This window comes from Falco peregrinus, chromosome 6 (genome assembly GCF_023634155.1).
Source record: "Falco peregrinus isolate bFalPer1 chromosome 6, bFalPer1.pri, whole genome shotgun sequence".
NCBI classification, from domain to species: domain Eukaryota; kingdom Metazoa; phylum Chordata; class Aves; order Falconiformes; family Falconidae; genus Falco; species Falco peregrinus.
Window position 1 is genome coordinate 87,027,342 of NC_073726.1, and position 23,092 is coordinate 87,050,433.

Sequence of the window (23,092 nt, forward strand, 5' to 3'; positions counted from 1 at the left end):
CAGGCAGGTGTCACAGGGTCCAGGGATGTTCCTTCAGGGAGAGCCTCAGCCCACTGTCTGAGGCAGCGGTGCAGAAAAGGGGCGGCAGGAAGAACCAGCGTTGCCATGCCAGGCTGCTCTCCTCCCCCCCGCCCCCTTGGCTATCCACCCACCCATCCATCCACCTGTCCATCCACCCATCCATCCACTCGTCCACCCGTCCGTCCATCCACCCGTCTGTCCCTTTTCATTGCCTGCCAGCCAGCCAGGTGGAATTTTTTTTTTCCAACAGCTCTTCTCTTTTCCTGCAAGGTGACCTGACGGCACAGATGTGCAAGCCACCATCGCTCTGGTTGTGTCCCCTGATCCGAGGGACGCCGTTTGATGCCCTCTCACTTGCAGCCCAGCTTGCCAAACCTCTGGGCGCTCGCAGCTCGGGGCAGACACTCTCGGCGCTGCTCAGGAGAGCCTGCGTTCCCTCAGACGAGTCCTCCACCATTTACTTCCCTTATTTCACGCTCCGGCGGCCGGCCCCCCCCGCAGCGGGCAGGGCGGCGCACAGCCGGCTGCCCCGCCAGCACCCGGGCAGGGACGCGGGGCCTGGCCCCGGGCAGCCGCTCAGGCCGCAGGTGGCCGCGCCGGCAGCGCTGGCGGGCGATCGGCCGGCCCGGGGCGCTCGGGGCCCTTCCCCTCTCCCCCCCTGGAGCGGCCTCTCGGCGCCTTTTTCCGCTGAGCCCCAGACCCCCCTGGGCCGGGTGAGGAGCCGCTGCTGCTGCCCGGACGCTGGTTAAGCGACTGCCGGGGATGCGCGCCAGGGGAGGGCGGCGGGTCCCTCGGGAGGGAGGCAGTGAGCGCCGCCGCCCCCCGGCTCCCCGCAGCCGGGAGTTCGTCCTGCTACAGCCCTCAAACTTCCCACCGGCCCTGAGGCTTCGTAGTTAACCCTTGCGGAAGCCGCTGAGGGGTTTCTGGAGCGGGCCGAGGAGGGGGATCAGCACCGCCGCGGCCGTCCCCGTCCCCCCTGCCGGCTTCCCCTCCTCAAGAACGGCGCCGTTCGCTCCTGGCAACCGCCTCGGGTCCGCGGCCCGGCCGGCGCCTGCCCCTTTAAATGGCGGCCGCGGCCCCGCCGTGGCAGTTAGCGGGCGCCGCGCCGCCCTCGCCCCCCTCCATGGTAAGCGTCGCGGTCAGCGCGCTCCCCGCCGGCCCTCGCCCGCCCCTCCGGCCGGCTCCATGCCCCCGGCCGCTGCCCCGCCGCGGCCCGCCGCCGCGCTGTCCCCCGGGCGAGCCGGCCGGCGGCGGGCTGCGCAGGTAGGTGCGGAGGGCGGGAGCCCCGCGCCTTCCCCCGGGGGACGGGACGGGCGGGCCGAGGCTGCGGGGCTGCCCCCGCGGGTAGCGCCGGGAAGCGCCGCCCGGGGGTGCGGGGCCGCCGCGCTCCGCTCCGCCGCCGCCACCACCGCCCACCTCCCGGAAAGTTTTTGGGGCGAGGCGGGCGGGGGCGGCGGCGGCCCTCGGGGCCCGCGGAGAGCCGGTGCCGTGGGCCCCCGGTAAGGAGGCGCGGCGGCGGGCGTCCGGCGGGGTTGCTGCGGCCCCCGGAGGGAGGGTCTGGGCTCCGGGGGGCCGGGAGCCGCCGGGGGAGAGACCGGGCTGCGCTGCGGGGCAGCACTCGGGGTTGCTGTGGCAGCCGCCGCGCTCCGGCGGTTGGGGGGGTCGGGAGCGGCACCCCCGTGGCGTTTGCGGGTCTGTGCGGGCAGGCGGGGTGCGGGGCTCGGGGCGGCCGTGTGTTCGCGGAGAGCCGCCGCAGGGCAGCCCTGCGCCCGCGCCACGTAGCCTGGGGTGCCTCTGCCCTCCCCCGCGGCGCGGACCCGGCCTGGGCCGCGGGCCGGGCGGGGTGCGGGGGAGCGCCGGCGGGGTGTGCGCAGCCCCGTCCGGCCGTGGGCCTGTGTGAGTGCGCCAACGTCGGCTTGGTTTTGAGTCGGTTTAGTCTGGAAATTTCGGTCTCGAAACCCGCTTTTGTCTCTTACGGATGGATCCGGTAGTACCGCCGGTGTCAGCTCTTGGTTAGGGCCCCGGACGGGTTTGGTGCCCGTTTGCTAGGTGGCTTGGGGCAGGTGTCTTGCTGTGGCTCGGTTTCCCTCTGTGGAGACAGACGGACTTCCCAAGTGAATATTGCTATCGAGGGAGAGTGCTGTGGACAACAGCTTATCTTTAAAACAAGTGATGCAAATAGACCTATTCGCTTCGGAAGTGTTGCGCTTTTATTTATGTATTTCAAAATGCACAATTGACAGCGCAGCTAATATTACGTAGAAATATTTGATGTATCCGTATTATAATAATCTGTGTCAGTCCTCTGGTACATGCTGCACCTCCATGACCTTTCTCAAGTTTTGAAAGGTCCCGCAGATTCTAGAGACGTGCTGCGTGTCCTGCACTGAACGTCTCATGTCAGTGTTACTCCAGCTCTAAATGCCTGCGCGGCTTTGATGTGCAAGTTGAGGGGCTGCTGTGGAAGTAAAATACTCTGATAAAAATGTAAGTGATAACTAAATATAGTATACTCTGTAAAAAATGTAAAATGAATGAAAAGACTGTCAGTGGGAAGTGTTTCCATGCCACTCACCTCGGTGAAACTAGCATGTCAAGTTTCATTTAATATATAGTTCTTAAATGGATTAACCATCATCTTATTTCACCTTTCTCCTCCATTGTTGAATTGCATACCTTGCTTCTGTGTTCACAGGAAGTTCATGAAGTGGATCATGGTCTTATTAGCCAGCTACTTGCTGATTCAGAGGAGACTCTTGGTTCGTGCACAGAGAAAATGCAGGGTCCTGCTCAGTATAGCTGGAGTACTGACTGGAGCTTTTGGGTAATGAGTTTTATCTTTCTTCTAACTTGTGTTATATTTATAAATATGTATGTCTTAATTTATATATGTGTGTGTATGTACTAGCTGCATATGCCCGGTTCTCGTGTTGCTTTGTAGTCATGAATTAGTAAAGTGCTCCCCACCCATGTAGTGGGGTAGGTAATTTTATCATTATCAGCTTACTAAAGTGTAAGCTGAGACTGAGAGGGGGTGAAATTTTTACCTGATGTCAAGTATCAAGTTAGTGACAGGCCTTCTGGCTTCTGTGCCCAGTCCTGTTGTCTCCCAGTTCCTTGCATGGTTTGTTAACCTATCCACTGTTGATGCTTTTTAACAGGAAGGGCTGAGTTTTGATTCTCAGTTTTGTGTGGTTCTTCTGATGTGCTTTCCTAGTGCCTTGTGTTTTGTCAAGTAAACACGTTTGTTTTCCACAAGAGTAAATAAGTTTCTTTTTTTCCGTGTAAGGAATGGGATTTGTGAATAAGAAGGGCAGAAAGGTGAGGTTTAATTTTGTTCTCTCCAGAGAGATGTTCCACTGAAAGTGGAGGGTGTAATAATAAATGCTGGTTTTAATACTTTTATTATGCCCTTGATGGGTTTTTCTTCCCCTCCCCTCCCAATGCCGTGAGAGAGGGTAAACTTAGAGCTGTAGTCTTAGAGCATATATTGTGCTATTAGTTTGGTGGCTGGTGTTAGATTGGGAAGGGGAACACTAGCGCGTGCAGCCACAGGCAGGGTAAGACCTTATCTCATGAGAGACTTGGATTCCCTTCCTCACAGCTCTGACAGTCTGACTCGGGTTCTGTGTCAGGTGGCCTCAGTAAATTGACATGCTTCAGCTTTTGCATAGGAACATCATTAGGACTATCGTGTCTTTGTCCTGATGAGGTCACCAGTGTCTTCATTGTGCTCACCAGATGAAAGATTAAGTAACTAGCAAAGGCTATAGGGAATCTGGCTGAGCTGTGAGCAGAACTGGGGGGGGTCAGATTTCCCAACTCCTTATTTATAAGTTTAACTTGTATGTCTTTTCATCTCTCCTGTGCAAGCTAAGCAGATGTCCTGAGGGTCAGAACACTGATTTTGCATCTCAGGCCTTAGCATAAACTTTCCTCAAAATGCATGTGTACTCTTAAAGTGAGCGACGCTAGCCTGGAGCCAATGGCAGTGGGATGGGCCAAAAGAATCCCGGCAGGTTGTAGAATTGTGTTGATAGAGAGCGACTACTCGGATTGTTGTCCACTGTTCCTACAGTGACTAAGACTATACAGGGTGGCTTTGCCTGTGCCCAGCTGTATCTCTGTACTTGAATCGATAGATAGCAAGTCATGCTGTGCAGACATCGTAACTGCCAGCTATGCTCTTGTTAGATGGCAAATTAGATTGTGTAAACTAACTCTTGATTATTTGTATACAACAGTTAATGCAGTTGATGGTATATGTGAGGAAGAAACCTGTTTAGGTCTTGGGATCAGTTTGTTGGACTTTCATTTAGCAGCTCAGTCTTTCCTTGATGAGCTTGGCAATCTAAAAGTCAGTAAAATATAATATATGAAGAAGATAAGTGTGCAATAGGCTTTGCGTTTTTATGTTTGAGAGCTGTGCCAAAGGCTAGAAGTTTCTTTGAACAGAGCTGTAGGGGTGTATGATGCAGGGTTTTGTGCATCCTCAGAGCTACTTTCTGCCTGTAGTGTAACACGTGCTGGTAACTTCAGGGCAATGAGATCCTTCAGTGCAGCGTTGGCTGCTAAAAGTGTGAGGTGTTGCCTAGTATGATTAAATGGTTGCCTTCTGTCTATGGTTTGTACTCCAAGACCTCAGTATTTGTTTGAAGTTGGTGTTTATCTAGTTCTGCAAATATGACCTTGCAGTTAAAACAAAGGAACTGTGTAAATATTCACCTCTTGTAAGATAGCGCTGTGGCTTGTAAAATTCTAGCAGTACCGTTTGTCACTGATTAGTTTTTAAAACATCTACTGATCTCATTATAGGAGGATGTGGTACTCGCTTTCTCACGCTTAAGGGGACCAAACTTAGAGGTAGTGAGAGGCAGGAAGTCACAAGTTCAAGGCAAAAATTAAGATCTTCTAATTTTAAAATGTTGTCATTGGCATCTTTCCCTGTTCTTCCCTGCCTTTCTAGACAGAAAACGTGTTTTAATAACTTGCACAGTTGATGATCAGCTGCTGACTATATAAACAAATCATTAAAACTCCCTAAATACTGAGTCATAGTAAATGTGTAGGTGATAACACAGAAGGCAGCTTGTTGTAGTGTGTGCAAAGCATGTGTCACTAACATTTGACAAAGGGTGATCTTTGTGTCCTGTGGCAGGTGTGGATTTGTTGTTAGGCTCATGCCTACTCTTAAGTCAGTAGAATAAAGAATTGCTACAACAGCATGACTAGCCTGCGGTAGCATCCAGGGATCAGCTCTGCTGCCTGGGTTATTAGCTTTGAGAGGCTGCATGTTTCTGGTCACTTTGGTTTGCTCCAAGGATTGGTTTCTTCTAAGTGTGTACACCTGCTTCTCTGATGATGGAAACAAAATGTGGATGTTAGAGCCCAACTGGTTTGACTTCAATTTTTCATGGATTTGAGTGGGAGTAGGCAATTGTGCCATGCCTCTAGAAGTCAGGCCAGGTATCATGAATGCTCAATAGGTGCTGTGAGCACATGTAATTAGCAGCAAGCTAGGGTTGGGAGCCTCTGGCATATCATCTCTTTCCTGGCAGTGGTGAGAAGGAAAGGTAGCAGAAAAAACAGCAGGGAAGAAAGAAAAGAAGAGAATCCTACCTACTATGCATAATTTTTCCCCATCTCTCAAAAAAAATAATACTTTGGATAGCTTTATTGAAAAAAAAATTGAGAAAGAATTCATTTTCTGTGCTACTGTAAGCAATTCTTAAACTGGTGGTGTTACTAACTGCTGTTTTTAAGGTGGGTGGTAGTTGGGGGGTGTTTTTTGGTTGGGTTTGGTGTTTTTTTGAAGATTCTTTTCTGAAGGTGGACAAAGCTAGACTTTTTTCCTCCTCCAGTGAGGTTATAGAAAACTTGCTTGCAAACTTAATCTCAGGGCTTTCCCTCTTTACTGGAACCTGCGAAGCCTGCATTTACTTTTAAATGGTTCTCGTTTTGGCAACTGCAAATAGAAGTGCTGAAAGTCAGAGATGCATTGGAAATTAAGTGGCATCTGGAAGCTGTACCTCAAGATTCTGAATTCACTTTTTATCCTTCTTATGCTATTCATACTGAAATATAATTCAATTTAATATCCTTGGGAGAAGAAACCTGTGAAAGTCTTAAGTGTTCTACTGTAATGAAGAAGGTAAAGGTGAATGAGAAAGCTAATGAAAAGGATCCTTGCATCAAAAATGAGGGTCTTCTGTCTGGGGACTCTAGTTTCTATTAAAAAACAGTCAAAGAAAGTTCATGTATGTCTACAATAAGAAGAATGCCTGTGGAAAGAAAGAACAAAAAAGTAAGTCCTTCCCTTGCAGTAAAAAGGTAGGTGGAAAGAGTTGAAATCAATTGAGCATCTCTCAGAAAATGGCTTTTGTCTGGGAGGCTTGTTTAAGAATTTGGAAATACGAGGCACCAAGGAGGTGCTGGGGAAAAAAATAAGAGGCTCTAAAAAAGCCAATTTGATTGCGAGGTAGTATCAGTTTAAAGTTGGTCAGTGTGGAGGAATAGAACAGCAGAAGCAAACAAGTGATACAGTGAAAAGTGAAAATAAGCCTTTTCTCATAATACAAGAACAAGTGAGGTTGCACAAGATTTAGAAAAGGGTGTTTAATTTTTACAAACATGGATTTGGTTTCTATGAGAAAGAGCGAGTCTGTGGGAGCGTGTGAGAATACGTGTGCCAAGAATACGATAAGCATATATGACTCAAACCTGCACAGAAGGGATGCAGATATACGCTACAGCTTCGTAAATAACTTACTGCAGCACAGATACAAGCTGACGTATTTTGGGGCATGAGACTAGTAAGGGTTAGATTAAGTATTTCTTGCATCTATAATTCTTTGAATGTGCCTTCCACCTTTCTCTGAAGACCTCTGTTCACTCTGGGAATGTTTACTAGGCTTGTAAAATCTGTAACTATGTTTTGGTAGGCTGGGATTTAAGGCCTTATGACAGCTGCTTCATGTCCTGTATTGTGTATGTGATACATTACTTTTGATGAAAGCTTTTCTCCTCTGTGCCTCCAAATGCCTGGGTTGTGAAGGAGAGATGACATGGCCTGTGACATCAGAGGAGGATTTTTATCCTCCTTTTTATTTGCTGGTGCAAAGTAGTCTAAGGAGGATGAGGACTGGATAAATGCTGTAGGTCTCCAAAGAGAATAAAAATCTGAAACACACTTGGGCTGTTTTTTTCTGAAACGTCAGTACAAATACCTTTCGCTGTGCTTGTATTTATTTATGACCTATCTGGAACCTCTAGGATAGATGCCTGTTTTTTTAGCCCTGTGATAGCACTGTTATACAGATGCAGTGTTTTAAAATGGTAGAAGAAGATGAACTATATAGTTCTGACTAATCCTTGAATGTGGCTGATTAGGCTAAAGTTTTTCTCACTTCTTTTCACCCTGGGAATCTCTTTACTGCTGTTGATGCAGCTCCAAACTGAGCAGATCTGACTGCCATCAAGTTTCAACCTGTTCTGAACAAAGACTGGCAGTTGGTGCTGTCTAAATCAGCTTTTCCCAGCTGCAGCAGCAGGAAGCTCTAATATAATGTGACTTATTGCAGACATCTGAAGAATTAGTCTAGAACCTGAGGATGAAGTGTTACAGATCAGGAAGAAAATACTTCAGGTTCATGTGATTTACTTTTTTTTTTTTTTTAAGTCACTGGGAGCAAAGCCATTAGAAATGCAATATAGTTCAGAAAATCAGCATGGAGTTGGCTGAATGATGATACCCTTTGAATCAGAGGACAGTTTGTGGCTTGTGGAATGAAAGGTTTAAAAGGCAGCTCCAGGAGATGCAAGTAAGCTTTTTTGGGGTTGGTGTGTGTGTGTGTCTTTGTGGTTTGGTTTCAGCTTTGTTCAGCATTTCTGCATAACAAGCACTGTTTTTCAAGTCTGCTACAGGTGGGCTACTTGCATCCCTTTGGAGGGAAAGATGGCAGGTAACCGAAACTGTATCGGATGTGATTGTTTAAAGTCATTAGTGGCAACTGGGAGTAGAAAATTCTCCAGGAGGTACTTAAGGAAAAAATAATCAAAATCTGAGATCTTTTGTTGAGGTTTAGGTGATTTGGGACATGCTTACCTATAAAAAAACATAAGAGCATTCTAGATAAGCATATGGCTTTTCAGCTAATGACAGCTCTGGAAGTTATATTTTGTGTCATCCTATGTAGCAGATGGTTGTGCACTAATGGAGTTATGTCAAGATTCCGTGGTGATATTGGCAGCATTTTAGAAATTAGGTGGAGTAAGGTGGTTTTTTTTTTTTTTTTTTTAACGTAGTCCTTCTTTATTGAAGTTGCTTGCAGAGTCAGTAAAGTCTACACTTGGGATATTTGCCTATTTGTTACTGCAACCCCCTAAATACCTGACGGAAATGACAGATGATGTCATTCAGGACTTTGGCCTGCTCATATGAACTCTCAGCTTCAATCTGTGTTTTTTTGCTGTACCTGTTCAGAATGAGTGGAGGTATGTGATCGTGAGCTGTAGTGTATGTGGCTCCTATCAGCTAGTACTGATACGTGTCTCCCAATAGCTAACGCTTTGCATTCTATTTTAATATAAAATTGAAGAAAAATTATGTATGGTCTGTTTGCTGAGAACGGTTCAATCAAATCTGGTAGCAGCTTTTGATAAATAAATGACTAAGAGCAAAATCTGCATTTTCTTTTCTAAGGTAGAAGAGATCAAATTAGGAACAACTGTTTTGGGGCAATTGCTTAGTGAGTGCTATTTTCCATGTAATTTCAAGTACAGTAGGGCTACCGGCAGGCTTAACGAGATGGCAAGTGTAATTATACCAAAACAGTTCATGTACTTGGCTACGGTGACTACTGTTAACTACGTAACTACTGTTGTAGTTTGTTTAATATGCTCCTTCAGGTTGTCATTGTAGTCCTGATCCAAAGTATTTATGTATCCTTCTATGAGTTGCTGGAAAGTAAATGACGCCAAGAGGAGTTACTACCAAGATGACTGATTGTTTCCTTTATGACCTCTTTTTCTGACCAATATTTGGGGACTGTTACTAATCTTAGATACGAATCAGAGATGCCAGAGTCCAATTGTGGCAAAGTAAGGAAGAAAAAGTGCAACTGAAGTATGTAATTCTTTTGCTTCTTGTTTGGTTACTTTTTTTGTGTTAAGTAATCTTGGTGGGACTTTGTGGTAGGTAAGGAAGACAGATGTTCAGAAGTAATGTCTTTACTGTATGAGGTGCCCCTGCGTGCCTCCCCCTGCTTCCCCCCAAAAAACAATCAACACCCCAAACAAAACAAAACCCAAAACATCTGGATATTTTCCCCCCTGTTTAAGTGGATCAAGTGAGTGTAAAGACAGGCAGTTTGACTTTTTTTCATTACTTAGGCAGCCTGCAGTGAAAGATCAGGTGAAGGAACAGATGTTGTTAACAAATAACATTGGCTAATTGTTTCACACACATGCTGTAGGAACAAATAAGAGTCAGATGAAACTGCTGTTTGGAAAGGAATGTGTTTTTTATCCAAAAGGAAATCATCTTGGCTGAGCTTTTAATTGCTATTGCATCATATTGGTTAGCTGTTGAAACCTGGACAACATAGTTACAGGACTGGAAATTAAACTGGGGAGTGGACAGATTGTCTGAGCTGAAGGATAACTTTGTGCTGGGAGGGTGACAAACTCACTTCAATTACACAGTGTTAAAATAGTAACTGGAGAGTTCGTACAAACACACTTGGTTTATTTATATTGTTTTAGAACTTGATGTGTCACAGGGGTTTTTTGTTGCTTTTTTGTGCTTTGAAGTCAGGAAAGTAGGTACAGAATCACAGTTTTTAAATGAAAAGGAGCTAGGCTTTTCTAAAACTTAAAACTCTTACGAACTTGGCTTTGCTAGTGTCTTGGGGAGGCAGCAAGAAGCAGGGTCTCTGGCAGAGGCATTATAGGCATAATTTTAGTACCAGATCCAAAGAAATTATTGCCAGCTATGGATGGTATTGATGAGAATGCTGAGTAAATCTGAGACTGGAGCATCTTGCCTCCTGGAAGCTAAAAGCACCTCAGTTTCCAGTTGAGAGTTGGGGAAGATGTTGGTTGGTGGAAGTGTCAAGATCTCTTGAATTTTTTGCTTAACCTTCTCATTTTAAATTTAATTTCAGTTTCAAATATAATTAATTACATCTACCAAGTACCTCTTGAGTTTGGATGAAACAAACATTTATCAGCCTTATTGCTAATTGCAAATGTCCACACTCAGGTTTTTAATCGGCTGTAGATGGTGTTATAAACAGGAAATGCATTTAAATCACTCATCCTCATGCTGCTTCGGAGGCCTGAGTCACACTGGTACCCAGGCTTTGGCAGCACCTTTCGATGATCCCGCTGAGTCCTCTTACTGTCTTTCTGATGGCAAGAAATCGCCAGTGAATATTTTTCTGTATGGATTTGCCTCCCAAGATCTTGCTGCTCTTTCAGAGAATCTTCACAGAGAAGATTCCCTGTGATGTGTCCTAGCTTTGCTTTGGGAAGGCAGAAGAGTTGCCTCGTTTTTCTGGTGAAACCAGTTCCTGATATTTACATATGTAGCTGATCTTGACAACAGAACTGTGGGCCATCCAAAGCCACCACCCAGCTAAGTGTGCACAGACAACTGCTTAGTGCTAGTGAGCAGCTGTGGCTGGCAAAATGACTGTAAATATAGTCTCATTGGGTTTGACTATCTTCTCCTTTCAAGCATTTGGATATAATCAGTGATTAAAAAGACTTGAGATGCTTTTTTCTGCTGCTTCTCTCTGCTTCCTTAGTAGGGCTGTGCTAGGAGAGAGAGGGATCTCTCTTCCCTACTGCTGAGCGAGTAATTAGCTCCACATTCAGCCAGGTGCCCAAGGGGATCTGACTTGTGTGGGTGAGGTGGATGCACTGTGGAGACACCTGCCTCTTCTCTTACAGCTCTGAAACCTTGTGTGTGTTTTGATGGCTTCTAGGGGATGCAGTCTTGCAGCTGGGGATGGGTGGGTGATGCCAAGCAGCAAAGAGGGACTCCACAGCCCCTCACTGCTGTCGTGGCTCGTGGTCTGTGCAGGGTGAAGCTCCTAGGCAGTCTGCTGTTCCCTCTGCAGTCTTCCTCGCGTCCAGAACAGCCTCTTACACAAACGGCAGCCAGAGCCTGACTTCACGTGGTTACTCGCAGAAATGTAGCAGCCTGGGTCTAGGTAAGGCAGATGGAAAGGGACAGACAGCACAAAGAAAACTGAAGGGATGTACGCCTGCTGTTTGCCTTTCAGAGCTGGTGGAGGAGGTGGGCGGTAGCATACTGATTGATTTTTGGGAGCTTGGGTGTGCATGAAACATGTGCTGATCTCCTCCCCTCCTGCTCTGGAGCTCAGATTGAGGAGTTTTCTTAGCAAGGGCTTGACTTATAAAGTAATGGCCAAGTCTTGTGTGAAAGTAGACTTGGGTCCACCGAGTTACCAGCTGTAGATGTACTCTGCCTTTAAGACTGGTGCATGGGCTGCACCCTTCTTCAGTGATGCGGAGGAGGAGCACTGGGCACAGAGTGCTCCCTTCCAAGCTGGTGTTTCCCTGGTGATGGTACTTTCCTCTGCAGTCCCCTTTGGGACTTTTGTGAACTTGAAATGACCTATGCTGTTGCAGCCAGCCTCCCAAAATCCGTGTAGATGATAGTGACTTTAGAGTGGAGCTGGGCAGCTCTCATGACCCCTGCCCGCCCACCCCCCCCGCCCCAGGTTTTCTTTGAACTGCATGCAGAACATGCCGCAATGTTTGAGTGCGTGTTCTGCCAGGCTAGTGTGTTTCAGCCTGTTTTCCACACTGGCGTGCAAGCAGAGGCTGGCAGAACACTAGCTAGCTCTTCTGGATGGTGTCCAGCACCGGCTCTGAGCAAGTGGGTGAGCGGGGGGGGGAGCCAGAGGGGCTGCCTGAGTGTTGGCCAGGGATTTGCATGGGTTGGAACAGGCTGCAGGCAGCTAGAGAAGGAGGGATGTGTAGGGGGTGTGTGTCTTCTGACTTTACGTTAGTTTCGTGCCTCTGTCAGTTTTATTTCTGAAATGGAGCATATGCTTTGCTCCTTATTGTACATGTCAAACTTGAGACTTTTATATCCAAATCAGAGCTGTTATGAAAGTACATTGGCTTCACCATTTAAAAATGCTTTAGAACACTTACTTGCAGAAAGAAAGTCCCGAATATTACAAAGCAGTTGCTTCAGAATAAGCAGGGGATATTCTGAGTCCAAACTATTATTTTTTTTTTTTTTTTCCTAGGGAGAAGTCTATAATACTACTAATGACAAGAGGTTTTCTTACAATTGATAAGGTTATCAGCTGACTTTCCCAAGGACCTTGTTGGAATAGCTTCAGCTGAACTTTATTTCAATGAAATTTAATGGCTTGTGAAATTCAGCTAATTCTGGTGGGATCTTGAAGGAGAAACTTGGGAGAGTTCCTCATGTGTTCTAACTGAAATACTTACCTAAGATATTCTTCCATATCTTTTCTATTTTCTATTGTGTTTTTTTTCCCTAAAGAACATGGAAAAAGTATCTTTTAACTGGCTTTTCAACTTGACGTTCTCTAAAGAAATACCTTTACATCTTTCAACTTTTAAAATGTTAAGTCTTTGAGTTTTCTGCTTGGGAAGGAAGCCAAATTTAAAAATTCTTCACAAAAAATGATATTTTGTTCTATTTCCAATTATATAACCTGATGCTAGCAGCATAATTCCCAGTAATTCATATGATGCTAAATTTTCTCGTCTGTCAAAAATCATAATTATGGCAGCTTTGGTTGTGGATTTTGTAGGCAGTTTTCCAAGCCATGAGCCAACATGAAGGACTCTTATCTTTACCCTTGTTTATGGGATCTCACGGGATTTAAAAACAACTCCATAAAACCATCAAAAAACCAAAATCCTAGAAAATACAGTAGCTCAAGTACTTGTTCATCACCTGTATTTCAGTATCCCTTCCTTGAAATTCTACATGCTGTATTTCCAACAGAAGAAATAGTTGCACCAAAATTCTTACTGGATGCCACTCAGCCAGTACACAGATGCCTCTGGAGGAGAACTGCCATTGGTTTCTTTTCTGCTCAGTCACTAAAAAAATGTTAAAATCTGTTTCTCCTTCAGCCTCGGCAAATAAGAGGGGGGCTGGGCCACAGAAGGGGACATAATGACCCCAGTGCACAGCCCTGTGCCAGCCAGTAGCCCACTGGAAGAGTGCCCTGTGCTCATGAGACTCCCCTCTCCAGAGAAGTTAAGGGTGAATGAAGAAGAGCATTTAATGAATGTAAGTAAAATAGTCCTGGCTCCTTAAACTCTTCCTGCTCACTCCCACTGTGGCTATGAGTTTGTTTCTGTTTCCTTGAGAGCATGGGAACTTTTGGAAGGCAGGCTCCTGGGGAATATGATAGCTGAGCCAACCCTGGCAACAGTTGTTTGTTTTTCTTTCTCTTCTTTTATTGGTTAACATGCCTTATATGACCTATGAATTAAATGCAACTAAATGTGGGGATAATAAGGTGTGATAAATACCTCCTTATTTAAAAAAATAACAACCAACCAGAAGTGGACACTCTGTACACATCCAGTCCCAAGGTGCACGATGTACTGTACACAGCACAGAAGTCACCTTAGGTAAGGTGGTGTTGCCCTTCAGGTCCTGTGAGTGGTTCTTTCCCTGTGCAAGTTTAATGTTTTTGTGCTTCAAGAGAAAGGGAAGAACAGTAAGTTACTGCTAGTAAAGCTTATGACTACTTAATAATTGAAATTTATTTTTTAAACCCAAATTCTTCTGTGATTCTGTCAAGGTATGGTTAGTGAAAAATAGATCACTGTAACAGTGGATTCAGACTGTTTGCTTGTGACAGAGTAAACAGAACAAGTCTGACACTTTCAAAATACATCCTCCTGCTTGTTTTCAGAAAAATGGAAAACTGTGCCCTAGAACTCTGAAAAACAGAAGGGAGACTGGTAGTCGTGTGGACGAGAGCTTCCACTGTGATTCGGTGCCTAAAAGCAAATGTGAGTCGGATTTATGTGTTTGCAGTGACTTCTGCAACGCTACATCTAGCTCTCAAGAAGCACACTGAAAATAGGAGGAGATTCAGAAGAGCCACGAGAATAAGTCTGAAAAATCTTTTTGCTAATAGACTTGAAACTTAATCTTTACCCCAAAAGATGATGTGGGGTAACTTGCTCACAATCCAAAAATAATTCACAAAGATATGATTAACCAGCAGACCACTAGAAGAGCTCTCCATAGCTGGGATGGATTTTTTTCCATCGGGGTGACTCTTAAATTATGATGATTTTTTTTTTTCTTTCCCAAAGGGAATTTTTATCATTGCGGCTCTAGTTTCGAAGCAGGAGCTAAATTGCAGGATAGCTGCGGTTTGTGTGTTACAGATTAGATTTAGATGGACAATAATGAACTTTTCTGGACTGAAGAAATGGCTGCAGTGGAATCAACTTTTCTGTGATGGAAAGGCTTGTCAGACTTGGCACGTTTGGCAGGTAGCCTCAGCAGAGGGACTGCCATCTCTGTGCCATGGGAGTTGTTCTTGCCTTTTAGATAAGTCCGCCTGAATCTGTTTTGGAGTATGTGGAGTCTTAAGTCAGCCTGCCTTACGCGGCTAAATAAGGCTTTTGTTTAGGGCTGTTAACTTCGCACTCTCCTAGCCTAGTGAGGCTTTAGACTCACTGAAAGTGGGATGTTGGTATGTTCTATTTGTTTTGTTCTTTCATTTATTTATTCTTCTTTCTCCCTTGCCAGATAAGTTTCAAGAGTACATGTAGTGTTTTTGTATAAAATCAAACTCCTCTCTGTGTGATGTTCTTCTGGAGGCTGTTTTCTTTTTCTTCTGATGCGAAGAAGGATTTTAGAGGGGAGAAGACAATGCATTCCTCGGTAGAAATGCAGCATTTTTTTGCCTGGATATTTAATGTTTGCTTTAATGTGTTAGTGTAGGATTAAGTACTTTAATCTTAACATTATTAATATCTCCAAATTTGGTTTTGACTATGTGTAGAAACTTCATAGGAAAGTACAGGCCACGCTCTTCTGCCTTTGGAGAATAGCACATCAAGTGGTCTTTAAGTGGGGTGTAGAGGTAGTGGTACGGATTTGCTTGCTTGTAGACAGAGGAGCAAAGTCATGTGTCTTAATTGGCCATATTTTGATAGTTAAGTGAGGCTTCCAAGCATAAAAGGGGGAGTAGGTTGGGCAGCTTTCTTATGGGCTTGTTTGATTTTGGGACCCCAGGCACTCTGTGGTAATGGATATCAGGACTGAAGCTCAGTGGGAGGCATGTGTGCGTCTTTTAAAATGAGGTGACATCAGAACTGTGTTACTGTAGTAGTGACATCAACTTATGTGTGTTCTCAGCTGTTTGTGTTCAAGGCTACATGTCAAAACTATAGAACACAAATTGCCAGGTAATGTGATTTTTGTGGTGTCTCAAAACAAGGGCAAAACACTAACAAAGCATATGCAAAATTATTACTGTCATTAGCAGATATTAAAAATGCACATGCTGCTTTGCTGAGGTCGATTGACTATTTGCATGCTTAGTGATATGTGTAATCAAGTAGTTATCTAATGATTAGCATTTTTGCTGTACTCCTAGGAGAAGGTGCAGCTTAATTTTCCTCTGCAGTTTGCTAGATGCCTCAAATTATTTGCAGTGTCCACACTTTAAAGATGTAAATGTGAAGGGAAGCTATTTTTTTAACAGGCTCCTATCATATAAATAACTCGGCTCAGTCCTACTTAAGTTCATATAATTTTTTTTCTGGAACATGACTTTAAATAGTTGGACTCTGGTCCATTTCTAAACAAGGTATGAGAATCACTTGGTTATGTGTCTTCAAGTAGTATCTGTTTCTTGTGTAACTGTCTTCTGTAAACTTTCTGGATGGCACTGGAGGTTTTTCTGCTTATACTATTTTACAGGTGTCTGGTATATTTTGTGGCTTCAGATAAAGAATGCTAATATGTTGTTGGCTGGACTTAATAATTTTCTTAGTGATTAAATATAGCATACCCATAAATGCCTAAGATTATTCTTGGGCAAAGTGTTTGCCTGATGACTTATAATTAAACTTAGAAATGTGGATGTGCTAAAAATGAGTTGCTGTTTAATCTCTTAAATGCCATACTACAGCCGAATTTATGCCTTTCTTCTTTTAATATTTCATGGTAAGTTTTGTAACCCATAGGTGGCAACCTGCCTCAAATGCAGGTATAATAGAATAGTGATTATCAGAGATGCTGTATTCAAAGAAATGGAAATGTCTTATTTTCATCACTTTAAGGAAACTGATAGCACCAGCAGTGTTAAAACTAGCCCTGTTGTTTCCAAAGTCCATGGAGTGATCTCTTAAACACCAAGTCATATGCCGAGTATGTATTTAAGTGAGCTAGTTTTCATGCAAAGTAAGGAAAAGATAAGGTTAAAAAGTTTGTGTGCTTGCTTTTTTCTGCTGATTAGATAAGGATTCAGAACAGGCTCTTAATAATGTCCTGAGAGCTCCGTAGAAATCTACAATTAGTAAGAGGCTTTCTTATTATCTTTGTCACTCATGAAAGAGAATGCTTCTAAATGCCAGTGAGGGTTTCTGAGACAAGCTATAGCAGGTTTCATGCTACAGAAAAATCCCATTTCTAAGTAAAACTCAAAAGATCTTGAGTTTGGATTCTTGGAGCTGTTGAACTGTCAAATTCAGGCATTAATGCAAACATCTGTGATACTGTACTGTTCCTGTTCTCCTCTCCCTGATTCCTTTGTCTTGTAACGACAAAAATGCTTAACTTCAGTGTAGCTCTTACCTCTTACATACAGTGTGTTGGAGAAACCGCTTTTTTCCTTAAAAGCATGTCATCTTAAATCATGGTTTCATAAATCAGGCTTGAAGATTGTGAACTTCCTTCTGCTCTCGTGGCAGACCAGTTTTTTAATCCTCTTCTGTTAGCATTGTCATCACAAGCTCAGACTTCAGTCAGTTGAGGTATGACTGTAAACTGTACGGCCTCTAGAAGCACAGATGAAAAGTTAACTTGGATCTGTAAAGTCTACCTTTTTTCCCATGTCTCTTTCCAGAGTAATTGGAAAGAACTCAGTTTCTTCAAAGTGGTGCAGTCATTGGGTGCCTGTTTCAGATGATCAGTTAAAAGCATTTCAGGGCATGATGTGGCAAGGCCAAGGAACCGTAGCCTATCTACTTTAGTAGATGACCTACTTTCCAAGAATTGTTAATTTTGTAATCTCAGAAGTAGCTGAAGGCTAACTGGAAGCATACAGCTTGGAGGACATGTCTAACATGTTGCCCTGTTAGTTGCACCTAAAGCTTTTGTGCTTACTTTTCTCAGAAGGGGAAGAGTGGACACTTTCTGCCTCACTCTCTCACTGCCTTTTTGCATTGCAATGCTCACAATATTAGCAGACAACAAATACGTACTCACCGGTGGCCAGATGTAAAGGCTTTCTTTTATTAATGGTACTAGAAGGTGACATTAACATTTTTTTTTCTTGGAGCTGAACTGAGTCAGGGTAACATTGCCCTCTCCTGTGCTATATGCACTTAAGCACCTGACCTTGAAGTAGCACTTCATGTGTTCTAGTGACCAAAGAGCTTGATTCTCAGGTATTGGTATATGACAGACCATCATAGCATGTGTGTGTAGGGTGGCGTTCAGGGAACTTTTGAACTGCAGGAAGCAGGAATCTCTTCTGTGGAGAACAGCGAAATGTGAGAATCTTGATGAAGTGGGAGCACTATGGCACTAGTTTATTAAAAGACCCTCAAACTGAAGATAAATCTGTCTTTGTTCTGGCATTGTTTTGACAACAAGCACAGACATAATGAAAGGGTAGTGACCAACTAACATGCTGCAAGGGTGTGCTAAATCTAGGTGGTGGGTTGTTTGGTTTTTTTTTTTAGTAAACATGCCGCAAGGTCATACAGTCAAAAGTGGTTCTTTGCCTCCTTTCTTCTTTCTTCCCTCACCCTAAATGTAAATAGCCACTAATCTTATGGTAGAGATGGGTTTTGTGGTGAGTGTCAAGTTTTGGAGTAATACAGGTGCTCAAGGAGAGAATAGCAGCCATATGCTTAAGAGCTTTAGGAAGGCTTAAAAAATAATGTAAAAGAGGCTTTTAATAGTATATTTATACCTAGTTTTGGTAACACTTCAAAGTCACTTCTTTCTGTCTTAGCTATGGTCCAGCTGAGTCATTGCCTTATACAGCATTTAGTTAGGACAGCCCCTAAAGTGACCAACAACTTTTAAGCAAAAAAATAAGGTCTTGTTCTGAAAAGTAGGGCTTTTATAGCAGAATTGTTTTTGGAGAACATGTTGAAGCTCTTTATTTGGAAGTTGGGGCTTTCATTTATAAGACTAAGGACTTGAAGTCCATCAGCATTAATCTTTGCTGTGAGTTCACTGCCCTATTTGAACCTTAAATGAACCATTGGCAGTGATCCTAAATATGAGGTGAAATGTAGAACAGATTAGGAAACCAAGAGATGGTGCTGCTGCTGCTCTTTGTGCTTACTGGAGGAAACTTTTGCTTTTATTCCTGCAGGTCTAATAGCAGCAACTGGCAAAAGCTTCACTGCTTTGTAGTATGCCTGAAATGGTACTCGGAGTAGAAATTGGTGTTCTAGGTTGTGTCCTTGTGCCCAGCTAGTGGCCTGCGTGAGGACTTGATCTGCTCTGTCACGTCCTGTGTTGTGGCCTTGCTGCTACTTCATTTTGTCTGTGCTAGAAGACAGCCCTGGGAAGGGCTCGCTTATCCTTATGAGCAGAGCAGGTTGCCATCATACAGCTGCCATGCCTTGTAATTGGCATCTGCCCTGATACAGGGAACAGTTTGGCCCACACTATCATAACTACTCAAAGCATACTCTTACATGAGCAAGCATAAAGTTACAGTGATGTTCACATTTAGATACCACCTATTCTTTATTGCTCTTTGGATGTTTGTTTGTTCTTCAAGATAAAATTACACATCCAGTACAAAGACAGTTGATGGCTGAAAATAAATCTGTTTGCTTAACCTTTTGCCATTCTTTGTTGCAGCTGTCAAGTTCCACTTACAAATATAGGAGTGAGGAATTCAAGAGACAGTTTTCTCATCTGCCAGACTCGGAGAGACTCATAGTAGGTAAGATGTAATCATGCCAAAAGTTCTTGTCTTCTGGATGATAACTCCAGATTGCACTAGTGTCAAGGTGTGGGTTTTTTATGACAAATTCTAACTACAGCTGAAAACTTCCTATTCTCCTGTCTCTGAACTAGTATCAAATACCTTCAGGGAAAGTCAGGGCCATACTGGTCTCCTGTATTGCCTGCTCTGTAAAAAAAGACAGATTCCTTTTGGAGCTTGAGAAGTGAAGGAGAGGCTGCGGAATCCTCCGGTTCATCTAGACACAGGGTGTGAGCCTCTTAATGTCTTTTCCTGCTGCTGCTTTTTAGTGGTTTTTAGACAAAACCCTTGACAGCAGCAGAGGTGTGATTGTCTGACAGGGGTTAGCTGACAAGCTGGAAAGATAGATCACTGTGCAGGGTCAGGGTGAGCACTGAGCATGTAAACTCAACAAATGTGCATTGATGTTTTATGTCCCACGCTGGTCTGTGCAATTGTAGTTACTGCCCAGGCTGGCACTGAGCATGAAGTACATTACCGGGTGCTCTGCTGTGCAAATCTGTTCTGGCTTGGCTCATGCCTCGAGTAGAGGTTTTTCACAGCCCGTTATACCAGGCTGGCTTATCCATATGCTGATGACATGGGTGCAGGTGTAGAAGTAACGCTCAGCTGGAAGAGCAAAGGTGGTGAGAAGTGCATGGGATGGGAAGGGACAGAAGCAGGTGGCAGAGAATTTCAAACTATGGTGCATAACTTCTTGCCACTGAAGTGTTCCTTTTGAGCTCTGAATCCCTGTTTTCCTCCACTGCAAAATCCAAAGAAGGCAAGTGCATAACCCTACCTTATTTACATGTGGTGATGCACCCTATTCCTGTTTTTTACCACTTGCCTTGCAGGTAAAGCCTGCCTGCGCTGCCTGAGTGTTGTGTAACAAATCCACTGTTCAAGTTTTGGGTTTTGTTTTTATACAAAAGTGGCACTGTGACTATTTAAAGTTCATCTCCTCTTATGCAGCCTTTAAGGAAGAGAATATGGAGGGGCTGTCAGTATATGCTTGCAGCATGCTGAGTCCCTTCCAGGATAGTGGAAGAAAAATTTCTGCAAGTGACACCTCTGAAACAGTTAAAGCCCTGTGTCCTTTTCCAGCCTTGGAAGGAGGCTGTTATCCTCTGAAATGCCTTCTGCATTTTTAAAATACTTGAGTTCAGTACAGAAGTAAAACAGAAGAAAAGGATATTACTTCAAAGCATTGTTTTGATGTTTCTTCTTACATGATTGATATAGAAAGCTATGGAGCAAAATCTGAAGTACTAGTTCAATGAACACACTGCCTAGGACTTGGAGAAAGATTTAGTAATGGGTTAACCTCAACAGTGTAGTACTTGCTCCATCAGAAGCAAAGTCATTACTTAATATAAATACTTATTTACCCCATAAAAAGCAGTGCTCCTTTGGAAGGACTTTTTGCATCCTCCAAGCAAAGAGCTCTTCCTTTCCTTGATGCAGAGGAACTTATCACAGGCTTTACAGTGCTCAAAGAAGTAATTACTGGCTGCTGCTCATTAAAAGAGCTGTAACTGCTCCTGTTCTTAACTTAGCTGTTTAAAAAAAGAAGCAACCATTCCACTGTAATGAGCACTGTAAATAAAGATTATATGAAATATAATTATTCTCTTATAATAAAAAAGAAATTACTTAGACTTTTGAAATGGGAGTTTAAAGGAGTGCCACTAACTTTAATTTGTCTGAAAATGTTGTTTACAAGCAGCATCTTAAGTTACTGGATCTGAAAACTTAGAAGCAGAAATGCTCATCTCTCCCTTTTGTTTTGATATTCTCTATTGTGTAGGTAGGTCATGGTGGTGGTGTTCATCACTTGCCGAATGCTCCAATATTTACAGGTCTCAATCCCTCCCCTTCCCCTAAACATAGAAGTGAGATGCAAACTTCTTGGTAATGGTTTCCTCAAGTCCTTAACCTCAAAATCCTGCTGCCTTTGCTCTCCTAGCACTTTGGTATCTGACTTCTCTTTGAACTTACTGGTTTGGATTTCTGTAAGTTATTGCAGTTATGCCTCCAAGGATTTGTATACATGCCCCATGCCTGTTGCTAGAAGCTTTATTTCTGCTTGATTGTTTGAGGGGAAAAACCTAAGAGAATTTTAAAAACCATAATAAAAGCTTCTGTAGATGCAGGCTTACCTTGAAGCCAGGATCATGAGGGACCCCTGAACGTCTTGTTACTTGAACAAGAACTGTTCATTTTCTTGTTGTACACAGAATCAAAATTCTGGCTCAGACAATATGAGATACAATGCTTTTCAAAGTAACAAAACTCTACTTCCGAAGTTAAAATCATTAATATCCTGCATGAATAGATATGTTTGGGGTATTTTCTGTACATGAGGTAATATTCTTTAGGTTGGAGCTTCTAAAAGGAGTCTGTCTTGTCTTTCTAGCAGTAGTACTTCGGAAATTTCAGTCTGAAGGTTCAAACAAAGTTAATTTTCCGAAGTTCTTTCAGAGAGGTTTTTAAAAAGTGCAACCAAATGCTCTGCTCTTATCCTTAATTAGTAGGTATCTGATGGTGGGTAATTGCATTCTAGATGAAATCTGTTCCTCAATAGGAATGTTTCAGCCAGAGGCAGTATCATAATAAAAATGACAGTCAGCTTCTGAAAATATCCCCTGCCTGAAGAAGTGATTAGCTTCGGGCTGCCTTTTAGTGTCTGACTTTGCAGGTAGTTTTAGCTAGTGGTAGGATCTGTTTGGTAGCAAATGATCGTCTTACTACAACATATGAACTACTGTTATGTAGGAGTTGCCAGTATAATCTGTTATACTGTGAAATGTTTGTGTATTCTGTTTAGGCGCTTTGAATTTTGAACTTCTCCCATGTACTCCTGATCTTGCCTAATGCCTCGTCTGAAAACAGAGGATAATGCACAGAGGGGCGATACATGGAGTGCTGTCCTCACACAGATACTTCCATCAACTCTGGCTTTGGGGTGTTTCCAGAACAATGGTCTGGATGCAACCCAAGACAAATCTGTCTTCACAGACTTTTGAAGAGTGAAAGGGCTTTTTATTTGTATGTAGTATGCTTACTCACTTTAAGTTAACAGGTTTGGGTCAACTGAGCTGTAGTGAGTAAACTTGCTCTTGCTCTCTGTACATAGATTATGCCTGTGCACTCCAGAAGGATATCCTGCTGCAAGGACGCTTATATCTGTCTGAAAACTGGCTCTGTTTCCACAGCAACATTTTTCGATGGGAGACCACAGTAAGATCTCTCCACTCACTTGAATCCCACCTTTTGTTTGTCCAGTGCTATCAGTATGTCGGAGTCCTCAAACAATCTTATCCTGTCCATCTCATAATAGTATAACTTTGTGCCGAGTGGGAATGCAGATCCATTGCTCTGTAAAATGAGAATAGCATTGGAGACATCTGAATGCTGAATTAAGCCTGCTCAGTCAGTCATTCAGCATAAGAATGATTTCAGGAGTTATGCTAAAGCCAATCTTTTACATTTCTAGATGATGATTTGCCTCTCCTTACCAAGGAGAGTTGCTCTATAAAAGGATGTAATAGTCTCCTGTAAGACCAGGGGCACGATGGAGTGTCTGATGTTGCCCTGGTCAAGAACTCTCCAGCACTGAACTTTAACTGGTTTACTCTTGTGTGTAAATACCAGCATCTAATAGCTGAAGACCATCCTTAAAAGACCTCTGCAAGTTCTCGTTTTGTGGTTTGTAATTTTTGAATGGAATGAGCAAAAGTAGATATTTGTGGTGTGTTTGCCCTCTATTTTCTGTCCAATTAGGTTAATGAGTTTACATTTTTCACTCAAGCAGTTGAATATGCTGAAATAGCATAAGGCGGTGAATGAGAAAGAAA

General features: G+C 43.7%; 1 protein-coding gene across 6 annotated transcripts in view; it reads left to right on the forward strand.

The window, feature by feature from the left end:
- The first annotated feature begins 293 nt into the window (after window positions 1–293).
- The window catches only part of GRAMD1C (GRAM domain containing 1C), a 54,036-nt gene continuing 31,237 nt past the window's right edge, over window positions 294–23,092 (forward strand). For 2 of the 6 annotated variants that reach the window (XM_055807099.1, XM_055807100.1), the window contains exons 1-4: window positions 294–734; window positions 2,717–2,845; window positions 19,127–19,211; window positions 22,372–22,475. In XM_055807099.1, coding sequence (XP_055663074.1) covers window positions 309–734; window positions 2,717–2,845; window positions 19,127–19,211; window positions 22,372–22,475 — 744 coding nt within the window. In that variant the 5' untranslated portion in view covers window positions 294–308. The other 4 variants (XM_055807102.1, XM_055807101.1, XM_055807103.1 and 1 more) reach the window with 4 other exon arrangements.